Genomic DNA, 18,542 nt, shown 5'->3' on the forward strand with positions numbered 1-18,542 from the left:
CCTATCAAACGTTCATTTCTACACTATGCACCCCCAGCTCCTATCAAACGTTCATTTCTTCACTATGGACCCCCAGTTCCTACCGATCCTCTATCTAAGGTGAGTCATTATATTGCTTGCTTTTTCTTTAGGGGTTCTCTCTCTCTCTCTCTCTCTCTCTCTCTCTCTCTCTCTCTCCACCACTTTAGTAAAATCCTAACATTTTTTTTCTTTACAGGCTAAGGGTGTAGATGCTGGGCATATGGGTGCATCAGGCAACAAGCTAACCAAGGCTTCTCAGCATCTTGGTTCTGTTTAAGAAGACGCTTTCATTTCAGAGCATGTCATTATGTTGGTGGCCCTTTGTGCTCTAACCACCAAGACTAAATGTTCTTATCAATTTCAATAAATATGAATTGTTTAATCAATTTTATCATATTCAGATTGTGTTTCTTGCTCTTTCTGTTTACTTCATAGGGTGAGCTTACTAGCTCACATAATAGTATAAACCCAATGGTCCATATTGAATCTGGACAGATTTGACGGTCGAGAATATTTGAATTTTAATTTTTTTTTCTACAAATCCAAATTACTTGAAATTTTAAGTGATTATTCTTATCATCAAGCCGCACCTAATAAAAATATATAAAAAAATAATCCATCAATTTTAAAATAACCAAAATACCTTCTAAAATTTATGGGGGTATTTTGGTCATTTTTCATATAAAATATATTTTTTTAATATTTTTCGAATATTGACATTTTTTTTATCAACACAAATCTAAAATTTCAAGTGATTTTGATTTGTAGAAAAAAAAATTAAAATTCAAACACTATCGAGCATCAGTGATCGTTAGATCGTCCAGATTCAATCTGGGCCATTGGGTTCATTTTTTCTTGTGAGCCCATTGACTCACATAAGCTATTTCCTATATATATAATAAAAAATTTAAAAAAATTAAATGTAAATAATAATTAAAAATAGGAATGGAACTTGAGATGCAACACTGTTAAAGGCACAACTTATAACCAGTCGAGCTCAAGCCAAAAACTTGGAAATGCTTTTTTTGGCATATTTTTACTCTAATCGATGAGAGGATTTACAATACCATTTAACTAGCATTATTTTTGCTCTAATCACCCATCCAAATGAATAGAAACTTGTAGGTTGTCACATTCGATACTTAAACCATATTTTGGGTACGAATGGCAAAGAACATAGGTGTAGACATGAAAGCAAAAGTGTGCAAATTAATCCCTCGTAAATCGTTATAAATATTTGCACTAATGTTTTCTCATATATCGATTACTATAATAATCAATGAAAAAACTGTAGGTTATTTAGGAATCCCTCTGGAGTTAGGGACCCTAAATATCTAGAACTCACCTAAAATCGTGTACATAGTCTGTTAAATGCAAAAATAAGCGAATGTAAAAATAAAATGAGTGTTAGAAATTAAGTAAAAGCAAAAGCATACCACAATAAGGCAATATTTACATCATTTACCCTAAATGGGTTAAGTCGATGTGCCCAACAAATCAAAATCCTATATAAATAAGTGTTATAGTTTTCAATTATAATAGATATAACACTCTATAGATATCCGCAAAAGTTTTCTTGCTAAATTCGATCTACCAAACAAACAACATTGCCAATGAATCTCGCTCTTTTATATCGCTACATCATTACCAGGAAGAGAATCTTTAAAGCTCCACATCACACACTCTCTTTTCTTTTGCATAATGTAAACACTCCACAAGATTTTCTTTCTCTATAAGTAGAAACTAGATGAATGCAAAATAATTATAGTTTTTAAAAGAAATATATGAGTGACGATTTTGATTATCATCAAAACTAATTATAGTGATCACAAAGTTACCATATTTGCCTTGTTGCTCTCCATTTTATGAATTTTTTGATTTATTCCCTCTTACCAAATAAAATCCTAACATTTTGCCTCTATATTTCTTCACCTTAAAGTATGTATAAAACTTACTCGATCATGTTTTTTTCTCCACTAAAAACAGAGAGCCTAGACCAACGCAAGCATTTTGCGCCATATCAATCGTTGGGTTCGTAAGAATCCCTCAATTGCTAAACTCGGGACCCAAATATCGGGATCCCACCCAAGATCATGTACATGTCAATAAATTGTGAAATAGTTGATACCTCGACATAACATCTAGCCCTCTATTATTATCATTAACATATATAAAAAAAGTAATGAAATAGGCGGTGAAACAAAAAATAATAGAAATAAAGCAAAGATTGACGCGATTTGCCCCAAAGCAGTTGCCTTAACAAACTCAGCCATTAGAAATCCACAATTTTGTGTGGTTTACCAAAAAGGGGTTACATCCACCACCTCAAGCAAAAATTTACAATTAATGAGAATTACAATTTTCAGTTACAACAAATATATGTCTAAAAATCCATCCACAAAATATTTGCCAATTTTTCTTCTAGGCCCAATCTCCCAACCAAACAACACCTTCAATTAATCTCCCTTTTCTATAGATACACTGCCACTAGGAAAAGAACCCTAGGCACACCACATGACTTTTTATCACGAGAAGTTAAAACCAGATAGAATAGAAAACCCATGGGAAAACCACCTCTCCTTATGAGATCACATTTCTTGTAGTCCTATAAGGCATAATAAGGTCCAAAAGGGATTGGAATTACCTATTTCTTATTTCCTCATAGAGATCATATAGCTTTTTCCATGTTCCCTAAAAAAAGGCGCTCCTTTTTCCTTTCATCCAAAAGCCACAATTCTCCCTACTTCTAGATAAATATTAACAATAACCATGATGAAATCAAGGGAAAGGTAGAGAGAAAGCTTTATATCTTGTATTGGTATTTATGGAAGTTCTTATCTATACTACATTATTAAGCCAGGTTGACGGATGTATTTCACAAGAATAAGATGGCACCTTATTTCTAAAGAGATTGTAGGATATGTACTTTTCAATTAAAATAGAAGGGACATTCAAATAGAATAAAAGGGACCCTATCTCTAGAGAAATTTATAAAAATAATTAGTAGGGGAGATAAACTCATATAAGTAATGGGCGATTGGTGTCATATAAAAAGATTGTTCAAACATGTGCAAAACCAAAAAGTTAAAAAGAAAAAGATAATGGTTAATATTTTCTATTAACTTACATTCATATATATACATTACAACCGCATTAGTAACGTACATTAAAGAAGGGACAATTTAAGGCTTAAAGAGAGGAAAGTTGTAAGTCTCATCGATATTATTTTAAAAAAAGCTGATAGTTCAAACATATGCGAGAAGAAAAGGGTGGTAAAAAAAAGGTAAGGGTTCACGATTTTTCTTAAGGGTGGATCCATATAAAAGATAAATTACGACCCACATATCCATATTAGCAAAAGATATATTTGTGAAGCCTGAAAGAGAGGAGTAAATTACAACTCACATTCACATTCATGCATTATTAGAAGAAATATTTGTAAAGAGGAAACTTGAAATACCATATCTGAATTAGTCGTTTCTATTTTTCCTTCTTTGTACTCTTAATCTTTTATCCCCTTTCTCTTTTCCCTTTTTTTTCTTCATTTTCCTCAGGATTACTTGTTTTCTTCTTTTTCAAAGTTTCAAAAAAGATGATGCTTGGAAATTTAGAATTTGCGATTGTTTCTCTTTTTCCCCTCCCATCTTTTATTTACTCATTTATTTTTTAACCTATCTTTTATTCACTTATTTATTTTTTGACCTTCCAGAATAGAGGAAGCTTGAAAGGGTTGGACTAAAGTTTGAAAATGCCTATTTACCTTACTATAATAAACTTGAAAGTTTGAATATTCTTATGTACTTTTGATTTCTTTCCCTTGATTCTAGATTCCTCTACATTAGAGAATAGGAGTTGATGAGAGAAAGAGGTAAGTAATTAATATTATTCTCCTCCAATGTTTTAAATTATAAATTTTATTGAAATTACGGGAAGCTCTAAAGCTAGAATTCTCTTAAAATGTTGTAATTTTAAAGGGAAAAATATTATAACGAACTCTTATCCAAGTTAAATTATAGATCTTGAACACTAAATTTTTAAAATTGAATTTGAAATGATATTTAAAATAACAAAAACATGTATATATGTGAGGGAACTTGTGAAGGCTTGTTCACATTCAAAGTATGAAACTAAAAATAATACTCTTATTGTACATGGGAGGCTTAATCACAAATAAATAAAGCATGTAACGGAAAAGGCATCTTGCTTGGCATTGACCAATCCAAAATAAAGTGCCAAATGATTGTTATTTTTCTAACATTTATATTTTAATGGATGCAAATTTTATACTTTTAAAACTAAAATTCTTTAAAACTATAGTTGATATTAGAAATATATCTATAAATTGAAATTTAAAATTAAGAAGTAACATAAACTATATGTTATTTTAAAATAGCACATAAACAATGTACTCATTTTGTGAAATAAATGTCAAATATTTAATCCCATAGCATAACAAAGAGAGTCAAATTTATTCCCTCATTGTATTATTTATTATAGTATTTGAATCAATATCATGTACAACATTTTAATGAGACTCAGGTGCATCTTACTAGTATTGTATTGAGTTGATCTTACTAGAGCTTCATAAGGGATTTTTTCTTTTTGTCCTTTTATTTTTTAATTGTAAGAATGCTATGGATCTTGGTTTTAAACCAAACCTTCATTAGGGGTGGGTGGCTTCCCTCTATTACCAAATCAAATCATAAATTTTTATTCACATTCTGAAATGCAATAATTGGAGTGAAATTTTTATCTACATCATTAGGGGTCTTTATAGAGATCAAATTCAATGTTCATTTCCTTTACGTTGTGGTGAAGTAGGTAGGGAATGATCAATGTTTTAAAAAAGGCCAATTCGGATTGGAATCACCTAAATTGGAAAAGTTTTTAGTGGGACAATTCTAATTCTTTCAATATATTGGGATCAGGCCGGTTTTTTCAGGGTTCTATCAAAGAACCAGCCAATCTGCCTCCACTTTTTAAAATTACTTTTCAAATTTTTCTCTATTTTTTATTTTTTGGCCAATTCCTTGGGCCCTATTGATGTTCTAGATTGAAAATTCCCTGACTCAGATGGTCAGTTCACCTTATCAATAGAGGTTTTTAAATATTGGGAAGGACAACATATGTCAGAGTCTCTAGAAAATAAAAGTAAACATTAATTGAACCAATTTTGAATCAATTTCAAATTAATGTAGCATTATTTGATTCCATATTTGTGTAGTTTTGTGTGGAGGAAGCTCAAATTGTTTGATCCAACCACATAGAAGAAGGGTCATGTGGTTCCTAAACTTTGGCAAGGTGAAGATCTTCAATAGTAGAGGTAGCTTGCCGATTGGTTGGGAGTTGGTAGAAAGACTTTTGAGAGGTGTTTTTGGCCGTGGGATGATGATTATTTGAAAGATGTTTGATTTTGGTGGTGGTGGTCGCGGTGGCAATGGCGGCGGCGGCGACAATGGAGGTGGTTGTTTATGTGAACAAAGAGAAAGGGAAGTTTTTATCCTCAATCTTCTTTCCAGTAGGATAGAGGTGAGAGATTTTACGTAACAATAGCTTTCAACAATGAAAAAATGGAGTATGTGTAACTTGCTTTAGTCTTGAGTGAATATTTTCAGATATTATAATACACCCTATATTGTCAGATTTTATATTTTAAATAGAGATGCTTGTATTCTTATGTCAAAAATAAAATATTTAAATATATACTGCCTTTGTTTAAACATTGGAATGCAATGAGTTAACATAACAAAAAATATATATTTCACTTCCAAAATACAAAAAGGAAAAAGGAAAAATGAACCGCATGAAATTTTATTTTACCGTTTCCCAAATATCCATATAAATCCGAAATCTATAAAGAAATTTATGATGAAACTCTCCTAGATATTCGTTATTATAGTCCCTAAAATTTTATATATTATATTTATACACATTTTTTCTCTATTTTTTCACTTTGTTCCGAAACACCCCTATTTTCGGTTGTGAATGACCTTGAAATTCTTGACTTTAGATCTGGTAATGAAATTGTTGACCTTGAGAGTCCAAAGTCTTTTAAAAGTTTTAATTTCAAATCTTCAATGACTGAAGGCAAATCTGATATTCTCTTTAAAACTTGAAGGCCAAAAGTTAGAATAAAAAAACAAAAAATTCATGACTTTGATTCACAATCGTCGTCACTTCAAACATTAAAGTCGAAGTAAGGATGTTTTAGGAAAAATGAGAGACAAGAAAAAAAAGAAATAAGAAAAAACAATAAGATATCTAGAGGCATGTGCGTAAATTCTTTTAATAAATAAGTAATGCAACTTTGATGCAAAGAAATAATAACACCATAAAAATAAATTGAAAATGTCCTCTAGGGCTTTAATCAAAATTTTTATAGTTTGCCCCCAACGATCATCCATATGAGCAGGATTAACATGATTAGCTTGATTTGCTTTTGGTGGCATTGTAAACTCTGGACATAACTTGAATGTCATCTGATTAGCAGGATTAGCTTGATTCGCTTTTGGTGGCAATGTAAACTCTGGGCCTAATTTGCTCTAATACGAATTAATGCAGTTTTTATGTAAAGAAATAATAACACCATAAAAATAAAAGGAAAAGTTTGGGAGAATATATCCTCTCTAAAAAAAAATAACACCATAAAAATAAAAGGAAAAGTTTGAGAGAATATACCATCTCTAAGTGTCTGCAACACGAGAATTCACCCCAAGGTTGAGAAAATATACCATCAAGGTCTGAGAGGGAATCCACCCAAAAAATCTCTTTATGATACCAAATTTTATTAACTCATCCATTTTTTTTACAATAAAGGGAAATCGCCATTTAAATAGACTAAAAAAATAAGATAAACATTAACAAAAAAAACTCTCTCTATACTTTTCCTATTTTATCTCTTCTTCCATATTTTCTCGCTCTTAAAATTACGTGCTAAGTTTTCCCTATCTTCTCTCTCTTTAATTCACCTGCAAAAAATTAGGCTCGTTTCTATCCCACATTTTGCGCAAAATTCTCCCCAACTTTGATTATTGTTGATAAGGATAAACTCTCTCAAAACGTAACCTTATGTTATTTATATTCCTAAACTACCTCCTCTAATTTAACCTTACATATTTGTATTCCAAACTAACCAACCCAAATCAATCAGTAACTAATTAACCCAAATCCATAAATATCAACTTAGACACAAACTCAATGCCCACTAATATCCCCGCGTACCTCCTCTCTTATTCTTGAAAAGATAAATTAAATAATAATAAAAAATTAAAATAATCCTAATATTATTTGCAACTATTTCAACTCAATAACGAGTAATTTGAAATTAATTCCAAAGACATAGGAGAACTGTTCAATTGATTATTTTGATAATTCTAAACAGGCTTCTGTTTTTTGTTTTTTAAGAGCATATAGCATTCCCCCGAATCAATCCCTTGGGAAAATAGTTACTTGGGAGGTTTTTATTTATTTATTTAAATTTTTAGAATTCATCTAAGTATCACTAAATGACCATTTTTAAAATTAAAAAATTGGATTTTAGGTTCTTAAACATCTAGACCTTTCCGTCTAAAGAGTTGGACGGTTCTTATGCAATATTGGATGCCTCTTTTAACACATTTAGCTGGTGAGAATTTTTTTATTTTTGATTTCTTTGAGGTTGGTTGTTAGATTCAAGAGATTACATCTCCAAAATTTAGGATAGGAAAAATTAATGAATCCCTAAGGTTTAACGTTCATCCTATAATGCCCCTTCCACTAGAAAAATCTCACACCCATTACCTCAAAATTTTTTGTTTTTTCATTGACCTATGGTACTTTTCAACTTAATTTATAACAACATGACCTTATTAATGATTATTACATAAGTCAAAATAAGCTTCTATAGTTATATTTTTAAAAAGATGCCCTTTTCCCCTAAACCAACAAAACCATTTGCATTTTTAGAGAGATCCCCTTTTTCCAGAGAGAGAGAGAGACCATCAAATCCCATTTATATTTTTGGGGAGTTTCCTTTTTCTTCTCTCTCTAAGCATTGCCTAAACCTATTCACCTCATTAGAGAGAGAAATCAACAACCACATTTTTGTTTTTAGTCTAGGAATATGAATGAGAAAGGTAAGTTTAGAGAGAGAAAAAGGGTAAGAGAGAGAGACAAATATATAAATATTTATTTTAATTTTTGTAATAGGCATTAATAAAAGAAAAAAAAAAGTTTACATAGAGCCGAGGCTCTAAACAATCAAATTGGAGCTTATCACAAATTTTTTATTAAAAAAGGTCGTTTTGATGTTCAAATATCTTCAAATTGATTATCTCGACATCAAGACGCATAGACATGAGAAAAAAATAGATTTCATGTTTTGAAAATAATTTATTTTTTAATATATTTTTGGACCATCAATTTTTAAGATTTTCATAGAATTGCGATCTACACTATTTTTGAAGTTTTAAACTTTATAAATAAAGATAAAAATATATTCTTAAGCTATCAAAAATATTTATAATATTGAAAGCACATTTGTCGACACTATTTTAAGATAGGCTTTAGTTTGATGGTTTAGAGTCTAGACCCCACCCATAAAAGAATTACATATTACTCTCAAGAGTACATGCAACCTAATGCAAACCATATTCAAAAAATATTTCCTAGTACAAATTCTGCCAAGAGAGAGTAGATGGAAAGTATTACTCCCGCGGGAGTATTATACCTTTCGATTTTTTTTTTGGCTCGCAACCTTTATTCAATTGACCACCCGCGCGGGGACCGGGCGGTAGAGCGAGAAAGTGGAACCACTCTTCCCTCCTCCATCGAACCCCACTTTCTCTCTCTAGAGCAACTCAAACACCCGCGTAGGAACCGGCTGTAGAGAGAGAAAGTGGAATCACACTTTCTGACCTACAAAACCGGATGTAGAGAGAGAGTGGTAAACCACCTCAAAGTGGAAAGCCACTCTTTTTGGCTTGTCTCTTCCCACGCCACCTTTCTCTCTCTAGGTCTAACATCTCTCTCTACAGAAACCCTTTTTCTCTTTCTCTCTCTACAGAAACCCTTCTCTTTCTCTCTCTAAAATCTCTAGTCCCCCTGCCCCACCACGCCACTTCTCTCTCTAAGCCCAGACAACGCCTTCCCAATTTCTAGTATTCTCCACCCACTCTCTCTCTAAAACCGACCCCTCTCTCTAAAACCCCAACGACGATCTCTCTCTCTCTCTCTCTCTGCCCCGGGGGCCATTCTTCTCTCTTTGATCTGTCACAGAACGGTGTCTCTTTTCTCTCTACCCCACAATCTCTCTCATCCTTTCTCTCTCTAAAAACTCCTCTCTCTACTCTCCTCTTATTACGGGAAACACCCGGGCCTTCGTGTCAGTCCCCTCCCTTTCCTTACAAGTTAAAAACCTCCCCCTTGTTTACTCTCTCTCTCTCTATAATGGACACCGTCTGAATCCATCTCTCTCCTCTCTCTCTCTCTCCGAAAACCTCTATCCTAAAATCGCAGCGATCACGTCCGTTATCATCTCCTATAAATCCGCTCCCGTTTGCGCATATCTTACCTACTTCTCCAAAACTCGCTTCTCTTTCTAGAGCTCTTTCTCTCTCTAACATTTTCTCTCTAACTCTAAGTTCTCTCTCTTCTTCTATAATGGCGACTGCGGCCCAAGCGCCGCAGCCACAGGTGCTTGTGTTCCCGAACGCATCACTCTATGTTGGGGATCTCGATCCCTCTGTTACAGAGACTCAGATCTTTGATCTCTTCAACAGCATCGCTCCTGTGGTCTCTGTTAGGGTTTGTAGGGACATAGTTAGGCGCTTCTCTCTTGGCTATGGCTATGTAAACTATGGAAGCCTGCAAGAAGGTATGGCCCTTCTTCTTTTTTTTCTGGTTTGTTTCTTTAATGGATCATGATCATTATCAGGTGTTCTTTTCTTCGGGGTTTCTCTTGGAGAGAAGTAGGTAGCTTTTTAGAGAGAGTATGATGTTTCTTTATCAACTGTCTTTACGTTTTTTTGTTGGGAGAGAGAGATGTTTCTTTATCAATGTTTTGTATGCTTTAAGTTACTACAGGGACACAGAGAGATTGCTTTATTTTCTTTGTATTACATGAAGTTGTAGATATAAGAGATGATTTTTGCTGTTCTGTTTATTGCCTGTTACATGAAACTAGGGGTTTTGTTCACTACTGCTTATTGCTTTCCTTGCATCATATATCATAGCTTTCTGTATAGTGTTTTTATAAGAATGAGGCTTGGGTTTTTTATCACAACTTGTTATAGCTTCGTTTTTTTTTTTTTTGGATCAGGGACTTGCTATGGTTTTCTTTCATTGTATTAAGCAATCTCGATATATATTTAGTGGTATATTTGATGAATATATGTGTCTTTTTATTTGGTGCATCTTTGGTTAAAATTTATGTTGCTTCATTAGTGACCTATTTCAAGATTCTCTAGGTTTTCTACTTGAGGATTTGTTGTAATGTCTTTCATGAAGCTTGAGTTCTTTAAGGTTTTGTAGAGACATGATTTCATTTTGTTTTATGAGTTTCTATGGTTTTTAGAGTCATGATGGCATCCTCAAATTCTAGGGTTTAGAGAGAGATCAACTTCCGGTCAAGTTTTTGGCCATTCCATTTTGTGGTGAAAAATTCTTAGGAGTTTCTCTAGTTTGAGAGTGTAATGTTTGTGTTTATTTTTTATCGGTTTTTTTTTAAGTATTATTCTGTGAATGGTTTTTAGTTGTTCTCATAGGAATTTTTAGAGAGAGGGCTTCCTTTGATCTTTTACCATGGCTTTGTGTTAATCAACATATTCTGGTTTCTCTACTTTGAGAATGTGATCTTTGCGTTTATGTTTCTGTTTTTTTTTTTTAAAGTTTTATTTTGTGAATGGTTTTAGTTATTCTTATAGGAATTTTTAGGGAGAAGGCTTCCTTTGATCTTTTACCATGGCTTTGTGTTGATTTTATACCTGGAAACTTATTCAACATATTCTGGTTTTGTGGTTATTATTTCTGAGAGTTATTTTAATAAGGTTTGTGTTGGTCTAGCTTCTTGTAGTGTCTATTAATTATTTCTTGGATGAATATATAGGTTTTCTGTTTTGGATTTTCTTGAGATACATAATATCTTGCTGCAATTTTATGTTGCCTTTGTATGAGATTTTAGGACCTTTTTTTATTTTTACTCATTTAGAATTATTGTGAGTTAGCTTCATGTTGAACATTTAATATCCAGCCATGCCCCTTATGAAACTTTTCAGGCCTTCCTGTCTAGCATTTGCAAATTTAGGGTTTATCCATTTACATAGCAATCGGTACAACCTTTTCAGGATATATGGTCACTTTTCATTTTCAATCTTTGTATGTTGATATTAGTTGCTGATTAGATCTTTCTTTGAGTGCATGGTCAGTTTTAGGCTTGGTTTTCTTAGTACCATCTTTTGCCAAATTCATGTCCTAGGTTTTTTAGTAAAGGCTAGTTCTTGTTGCTCTCTTTTTGGAGTCCATTGGCAATGTTTTTGTAGCTCTGTGATGTATATTTTTAGGGCTTACCTTGATTTGTCATTTCAGTAACCATTAAGTTCTTAGAGTCCCCATTGTTGATGGACAACTCCCTGAACATTATGAGATGGTTCCATGAGGAAGCTCCCTACCAATGAAGGATTGCTGACATTGTGGAGACATTATACGAGAGACTGATTTGTAAGAGATAATAGTGAGAAGTGGCAGATTTTCCAACTTGGATTTATTCTAGTTGCTACCACAAAGGGCATGGCCTGTACATTTAGTTATCTATTTTTACCATCTTCGAATCTGGCCTTTCCCAATGACATTTAGTTATTTGATATGTAGGACTTTTGAGGGAAATATCAACTTCATTAAACTCTTCATCTATTTGATTTTCTTCACAAAATGCTCAGTAATTTATTTTTTTGCTGAGATTTACTTTCTGCCCTATACAATTGTGAAGCATCTGGACTGGAAAGATAGTCGAAAGCTAAAAAGCTTGAGAAACAGGAGCATTGACAAAATAAGAGTGTCATTGGGATATTGGAGACATGCCATCCGGGGGGACACATGGGCATAAATTTTTATGAATTGTTACAGCTTTGTACCTACTTAATGGTTTTATCACAAGAATAAAAAGAATGGGATGTAGGTTCCTCTAGTGCAAGCTTTTCAAACTTTTTATGTGGTCTAGAGAAGAATTGTGTCATACCAAGTAAACTAAGATTGTAAGTACCTCAATCATCATGATTTTTATTTGTGGTTCATTATTATGAGCTTTGGAGTCCAAAAGTTTGTGGGCAACCTGTGGACTTTTTTAATTTTCACTGGAGGGATAAAGTCCGGAATCCCCCTGTTCATTCCATTTGGCTGATACTTCTACATTGTCGGTTTAAAATATTTTCAAAAACTAAGAGGGCTTTAGTCATTCTAACCTTAGGTTTTTTTTATGTTTTGGAATCGGCAAAAAAGAAGTAGAATTCACTTCCATCAGCATTCAACATCAAAGGAGTTCCAATGGTGAAATCCTTGAACACTCATCTGTTTCTATTAAATTCTGAAACTCCAGAAACAGCACATCAAGAGCTGGAACTTTATCTCTCCAGAACCTGCGTTATTGAATACAACTTCCATGCACACCCTATACATTGTTATAAAAGGAGAGATTAAAAAACAGAGAGAGAGAGAGAGAGAGAGAGAGAGAATGAACAAATAATCGAGCTTATAATTTCCCATCCAGGTCTGTATATTTCTAGTTAGCTTAGAAACCCAATCTCCTCAGTGCACATGCGGGGCTCATTTTGATTTGGAAGGGCCTCACTCTGAGCTCCAGGTCTAACGTATTAGACTAGTGAATTGTGTGAAAGGATTCAGGAGGAAAATCTACTTCATCTTGAGGAATCTCTCCTCCTAATTAAGTGATATTGAATACTGAATATAGCATGTCATGAATGTGCCCTCTTGTTTGGTGACAATGCAAAACAAGACCCATACATTTATGATCGATTACTCCTTTCTCTCAGTGGGATTCATTCATCTGTTTCATGACTCGTATGATTATCTTCTTCTCTCATGACTAAACCAGATGACACTGATTTCTCTTATGAACATGTGAGTTCACTGCACTCAACTATAAAACCACTGAATTTGAATTTTATTTAAACCATTGTATGAATGCAGTGGTTGCTATATTTTGGATTCAGAGCATTGATTTCATGTTCCTTAATGTTTTAGTTGTGGTTACGTAGAGGGCATAATATACTTTTTTATTTTCTATAGTGGCACAAGGTATTGGTGCATTGGATCATACATTTTTTTTTTCATGAAAAGAAATTACTGCATTGGATCATTTGCAATTGATACTTTTGTGAACATTTCCTTTTGGGCTATACAAAATGAGATATCGTGGTTTAATGTCTAAATCTTGGCTTCAGTCAATGCATTAATATATTTCCTCTGCTCTCTATTTTTCCAGCTCAGCGTGCCATTGACATGTTAAACTTCACCCAAATAAATGGAAAGCCAATAAGGATCATGTTTTCTCATCGAGATCCCAGTATCCGAAAAAGCGGATTTGCCAATGTATTCATTAAAAACTTGGATGTATCAATTGACAACAAAGGATTGTATGATATTTTTGCCTCCTTTGGAAAGGTCCTTACTTGCAAGGTGGCCACTGACAATATTGGTCAGTCAAAAGGTTATGGTTTTGTACAGTTCGAACAGGAAGAAGCAGCGCAAAATGCCATTCAAAGACTTAATGGAATGCTGGTAAATGATAAGAAAGTGTATGTTGGCCTCTTTGTTCGTCGCCAAGAAAGAGATCGAGCAACTGGGTCACCAAAGTTTACTAATGTATATGTGAAGAATTTGTCAGAGACTACCACTGATGAGGACCTTAAGAGTGTTTTTGGTACTTATGGTCCCATCACTAGTGCTGTTGTTATGCGAGATGCAAGTGGAAATTCCAAAGGTTTTGGTTTCATCAATTTCCAGAATCCCAATGATGCTGCTACAGCAGTTGAGAAACTGAATGGAACCACCAACAATGATGATAAAGTATGGTACGTTGGAAGGGCTCAAAAGAAATCTGAAAGGGAGGCAGAATTGAAGGCAAAATTCGAACAAGAGAGAAATGGGAGACTTGAGAAGTTACAAGCAGCTAACCTATATCTGAAAAACCTTGATGATTCACTTGATGATGAAAAGCTCAAAGAGCTCTTTTCTGAATTTGGCGTAATAACTTCATGCAAAGTAAGCAGCTTATTTTAGAAAACATGCTATAATAGTAGATTTTTTAAAAGGAAAATGTTGCTTCTTGGGGCTATTACGTCCAATAAAATGATAGTTGATGATGGAGATTGGGATACACCAGATCAGGATGTTACCCCAATGGTGTGTCCGACTTTCTCTTCACCGTCAATCATTTCATTGGATGGCGATGAGACCCCAATAGACTATGGTCAATAGACTATGGTTACAACAATCAATGGATTATAGTACCCTTATAGCATCCTTTCCTGTTACATTTTAACTAGACAAGCCTAAGTTTGAACTATCACTGTTGCTTTCACCTCTCAGCTAAGGGTGATATGTTATTGTACCTTGTGTTTTTCCTTTCACAGATCATGAGAGACTCACAAGGACAGAGTAGGGGTTCTGGTTTTGTTGCATTTTCTTCGCCTGATGAAGCTGCACGTGCAGTAAGATCATTTCTCCATTTGCATATTCAAGTTTCTCTGTTTATCTTTAAAGTTGCTGGAACATAATTGAAGTTCTGTGTGTTGATAAATTCTCCCATTTGTGAATATGGTTAGGTTGCGGAAATGAATGGAAAGATGATAGGAAGGAAGCCTCTCTATGTCGCTCTCGCGCAGCGCAGGGAAGAGAGGAAGGCAAGATTGCAGGTATCTGCAGTTCGAGAAAATTTTACTTTTTCGTTTGGAAATAACCAGGATACACCTTTTATACATCTGAGATTGGTTGCCTGATGAAAATGATTCATGTGCATATTGTAAGTAAAACTAGCTATTAGGATTGGAAAGGTAAAACTCTTGAATTATTCTTTTTATATTATGTGCTCAACATGAATTTAAGTTTGATATATTTTCTAATATTCTTTTTATATTTGATGGCACTGGCCTACCATGAAAATGTTGGGCGGTCATAGGTGCTCTTTATTTATTTGTCACTTTCCTAATTAGAAAATCTTGGTTGTGCTTTTATTAGGCACAATTTGCTCAAATGAGAGCTGCAGTGGGAGTACCACCTGCGATGCCTGCTAATATGTCCCCATTTCATCCTGCGGGCCCCAGGCTTACCCCCCAACAGTTGTTTTATGGCCAAGGGGCTCCTGGTCTCATGCCGCCTCAGCCTGCTGGCTACGGATATCAGCAACCACTCTTGCCAGGCATGAGACCTGGGGTTGCACAAATGCCTAACTTTGTTGTTCCTTACCCCGTTCAAAGGCAAGGGCAGCCTGGACAAAGGATGGGTGTGAGGAGAGGGGGAGCTCCCCACCAGTTGCAGCAACAGCAGCAGCAGCAGCAAGTAAGTGAATGAGCTCTTTGCTGTTTATTCTTATTTAGGCTCCTTTTTGGGTCATTTTTTGTTTTTGAAGCTCCAATGGAGGAAGTGATAGGTTGGCCAAAGAAGGTATGGGAAAGACACCCTTCTATTGGTGACTGGTTCTGATCTGTTCATTTATCCCTTTCTTTGTTTTCTTTATGTTTTGTTTCTTCATTTGTGTATACTTTTGGGTGCAAATCAATGCATGCCATTTTTTTAGAGTTCTATTGATAGATGTATTTTTGCAACCATGTTCAGAGAGGTAGTTTTTTTCGCATTCCATGGAAAGTTTTAAAGCATTTATAGTAATTAGAGATGTGTTTCCTTTTCATTTCTTTTGAGAACTTAGATCAGTGGATGGGGAGAGGTGTAAACTGTGGAACACCTAGAAATGGCTTACGAAAGCAGGATGAATTCCATATTCGAGAGTTCCCCTAGAGAGGAGTCTGGTTTGAAAATTTTGAAGGCAGTGATTGAGTAGGAGGCCCATTTTATTTGGTTCCATGAGAGTTCCCTCCCCAGCCATTGGATTGGATTCAATAGGTGGGGTATTAGCCGTAACTTTAATACCTAATGCCTTACATCATCCATTAACAAATGGCTGGGGAGGGAATTTCCATAAAACCAAGTAGATGGGACTTCTATATCATAGAAGTATAAGGTGCCAACCTTATACTGTAGAGGTGACATTATATATCACTTCTTATACTGTAAAAGAAACCCTCTACTCTGTAGAAGAAACTTTCTAATACTGTACAGGAGACCTTCTACAGTGACATCACCAAATGCCATTTTCACTGTGAACTGGTCCAAAGAAATCCAAATAGAAGGAACGATCTATATGATAGAAGTATAAGGTGCCAACCTTATACTGTAGAGGAGACTCTATATCACTTCTTATACTGTAAAAGAAACCCTCTACTCTGTAGAAGAAACTTTCTAATACTGTAGAAGAGACCTTCTACAGTGATATATCACCGAATGCCATTTTCACTGTGAACTGGTCCAAAGAAATCCAAATAGAAGAAACGTTCTATATCATTGGTTATTGTGTGAATGCCGATTTCATTGAATTTTGATGATCGATGAATTTGCATTGTGGATTCTCAGATGATTCAGCGTAATGCGAATCAAGGCTTCAGATACATGAATAATGCACGAAACGGGTTGGACCCAACTATGGTGCCTCAGGGTCTGATGAGTCCTATGCTGCCTCTTCCGCTTGACGTTCCTGGCATGGTTATGTCACCCATGGAAGCTCCAAGGCCTCAGCCAGTTCCAATTGGAACACTTGCCTCTGCCTTGGCCTCTGCAACACCAGAGCAGCAAAGAGTGGTATGCCCTTTCTACACCTTCTCTTTTCATGGAAGTGGTTGATTGTTTCTCTAACAATGTTGTTGAAAGTTGCGATGATGCTCTCTCGTAATCTCCTATGGAACTATCTGGGCAGGTGTTTAGTTATGGTGTAATTATAGTGTTTTGGAAGGTGTATTTTTTATGTTTTTGAAATTTTTTGATGGGATCAAGTTTCACCTTGCAATGATGAAGAACAGATTTACTCGTTTTTTGTGCCGCTTTCTGAAACAAGCAATGCTTATAGAGAAATGGTAGAAATACCATCTTAATGGTTTTTTAAACTAGATGATAAAGAATTCTGCACTTTTCTTTGCAGCTGATTCTGCGGTACTCCATCTGTGCAAACTTAATTTTTACCAACTGACTTTAGGCTCACCTAGTCCTATGATTACCTGCATCTCTCTTATTTAACATTGAGCATAATTTATTCATTGTGTAAGTTGTATGTTCAATTTTTATTGGTGGTTTTAGACATTTCATCTTGTTAGAATTTTGTTATCATTCTAGAGACCTTGTATTTGTTATCATTCTAGAGACCTTGTTACCAAACAATAGTGCACACCTATTTTGTTAGCTGCATACCTGAATTCGTTATTGTGAATTCCAAAAGACATATGCAACTGACCTCCACTCCTATCAATGGATCTCTCTCTCTTACACACACACACACGTGCACACACACACAAAAAAAAACTAGAAGCTAGAACATGTAGAACTAGTTAGCTAACTTTCACATGTTGCTACATTTTTCACAGATGCTTGGAGAACAGCTCTTCCCTCTTGTTGATCGCATGGAGCATGACCATGCTGGAAAAGTGACTGGAATGCTCCTTGAAATGGACCAAACTGAGGTCCTCCACCTCATAGAGTCGCCCGATGCCCTTAAGACAAAGGTCGGTGAGGCCTTGGAAGTTCTCAGGATGGCACAAGCAGCTGCTCCTTCTGACCACACGGATCAGCTTGCCTCTCTCTCACTAAATGAATGATAAGTCAGGATTCTGCCCCTATTCAAAAGGACAACCAAACCAAATAGAAGAAAACAAAACATTGGTATTGATATTTGGGTCTTTATTCAACAGTTTTTCCCTTAAGTGTGTGTGGGTGTTTTTTCGAGGGTCCAATTTTTTCGATCAGGGCCACCGGTTATTATTGCATTGATATCTTGGGGTTGTTATCCCCTGACCCTTCAGTTTCTTTCCTTGCATTGGAGAGGCTGCATATGGTGTCTAGTGGCTTTCTATATAGAGTGATATGTTCATATGACCTTTCAGTTTCTTTCCTTGCATTGGAGAGGCTGCATATGGTGTCTAGTGGCTTTCTATATAGAGTGTTATATTCATGACCTTTCAGAGATTTAGGGATTTTTCTCTATACATTTTGATCTGGGATTAATCTTTTATGAGGTTGTTGGCTGTTGGCTTTCTTAGTACACTACTTGTGGTTGAAATGAGTAAGTAATTTAGTGGCATTATAATGTTGCACGCCATATTTCGCCGGAGAATATACCATTTCGGCGCACCATAAAATTTGTGAATCGAATGTACTACTTGGGTGCCGTAAAATTTGTGAATCGAATGTACTCCTTTGGCGCCGTAAAA

At 34.9% G+C, this 18,542-nt stretch overlaps 1 protein-coding gene across 1 annotated transcript; it reads left to right on the forward strand.

Annotated features, from left to right (window-relative positions):
• Window positions 1-8,791: 8,791 nt before the first annotated feature.
• PAB5 (poly(A)-binding protein 5) lies at window positions 8,792-18,373 on the forward strand. The gene is made up of 7 exons (XM_006842107.4): window positions 8,792-9,874; window positions 13,496-14,274; window positions 14,646-14,723; window positions 14,838-14,927; window positions 15,250-15,570; window positions 16,699-16,923; window positions 17,700-18,373. The coding sequence occupies exons 1-7, from the start codon at window positions 9,661-9,663 to the stop codon at window positions 17,928-17,930; spliced, it is 1,938 nt and encodes a 645-aa protein (XP_006842170.3). The 5' UTR covers window positions 8,792-9,660; the 3' UTR covers window positions 17,931-18,373.
• The last annotated feature ends 169 nt before the right edge of the window (window positions 18,374-18,542 follow it).

The sequence above is a fragment of the Amborella trichopoda genome, chromosome 5 (assembly GCF_054954075.1).
Source record: "Amborella trichopoda isolate Santa Cruz 75 chromosome 5, AtrichopodaSantaCruz75HAP2 v2.0, whole genome shotgun sequence".
NCBI classification, from domain to species: domain Eukaryota; kingdom Viridiplantae; phylum Streptophyta; class Magnoliopsida; order Amborellales; family Amborellaceae; genus Amborella; species Amborella trichopoda.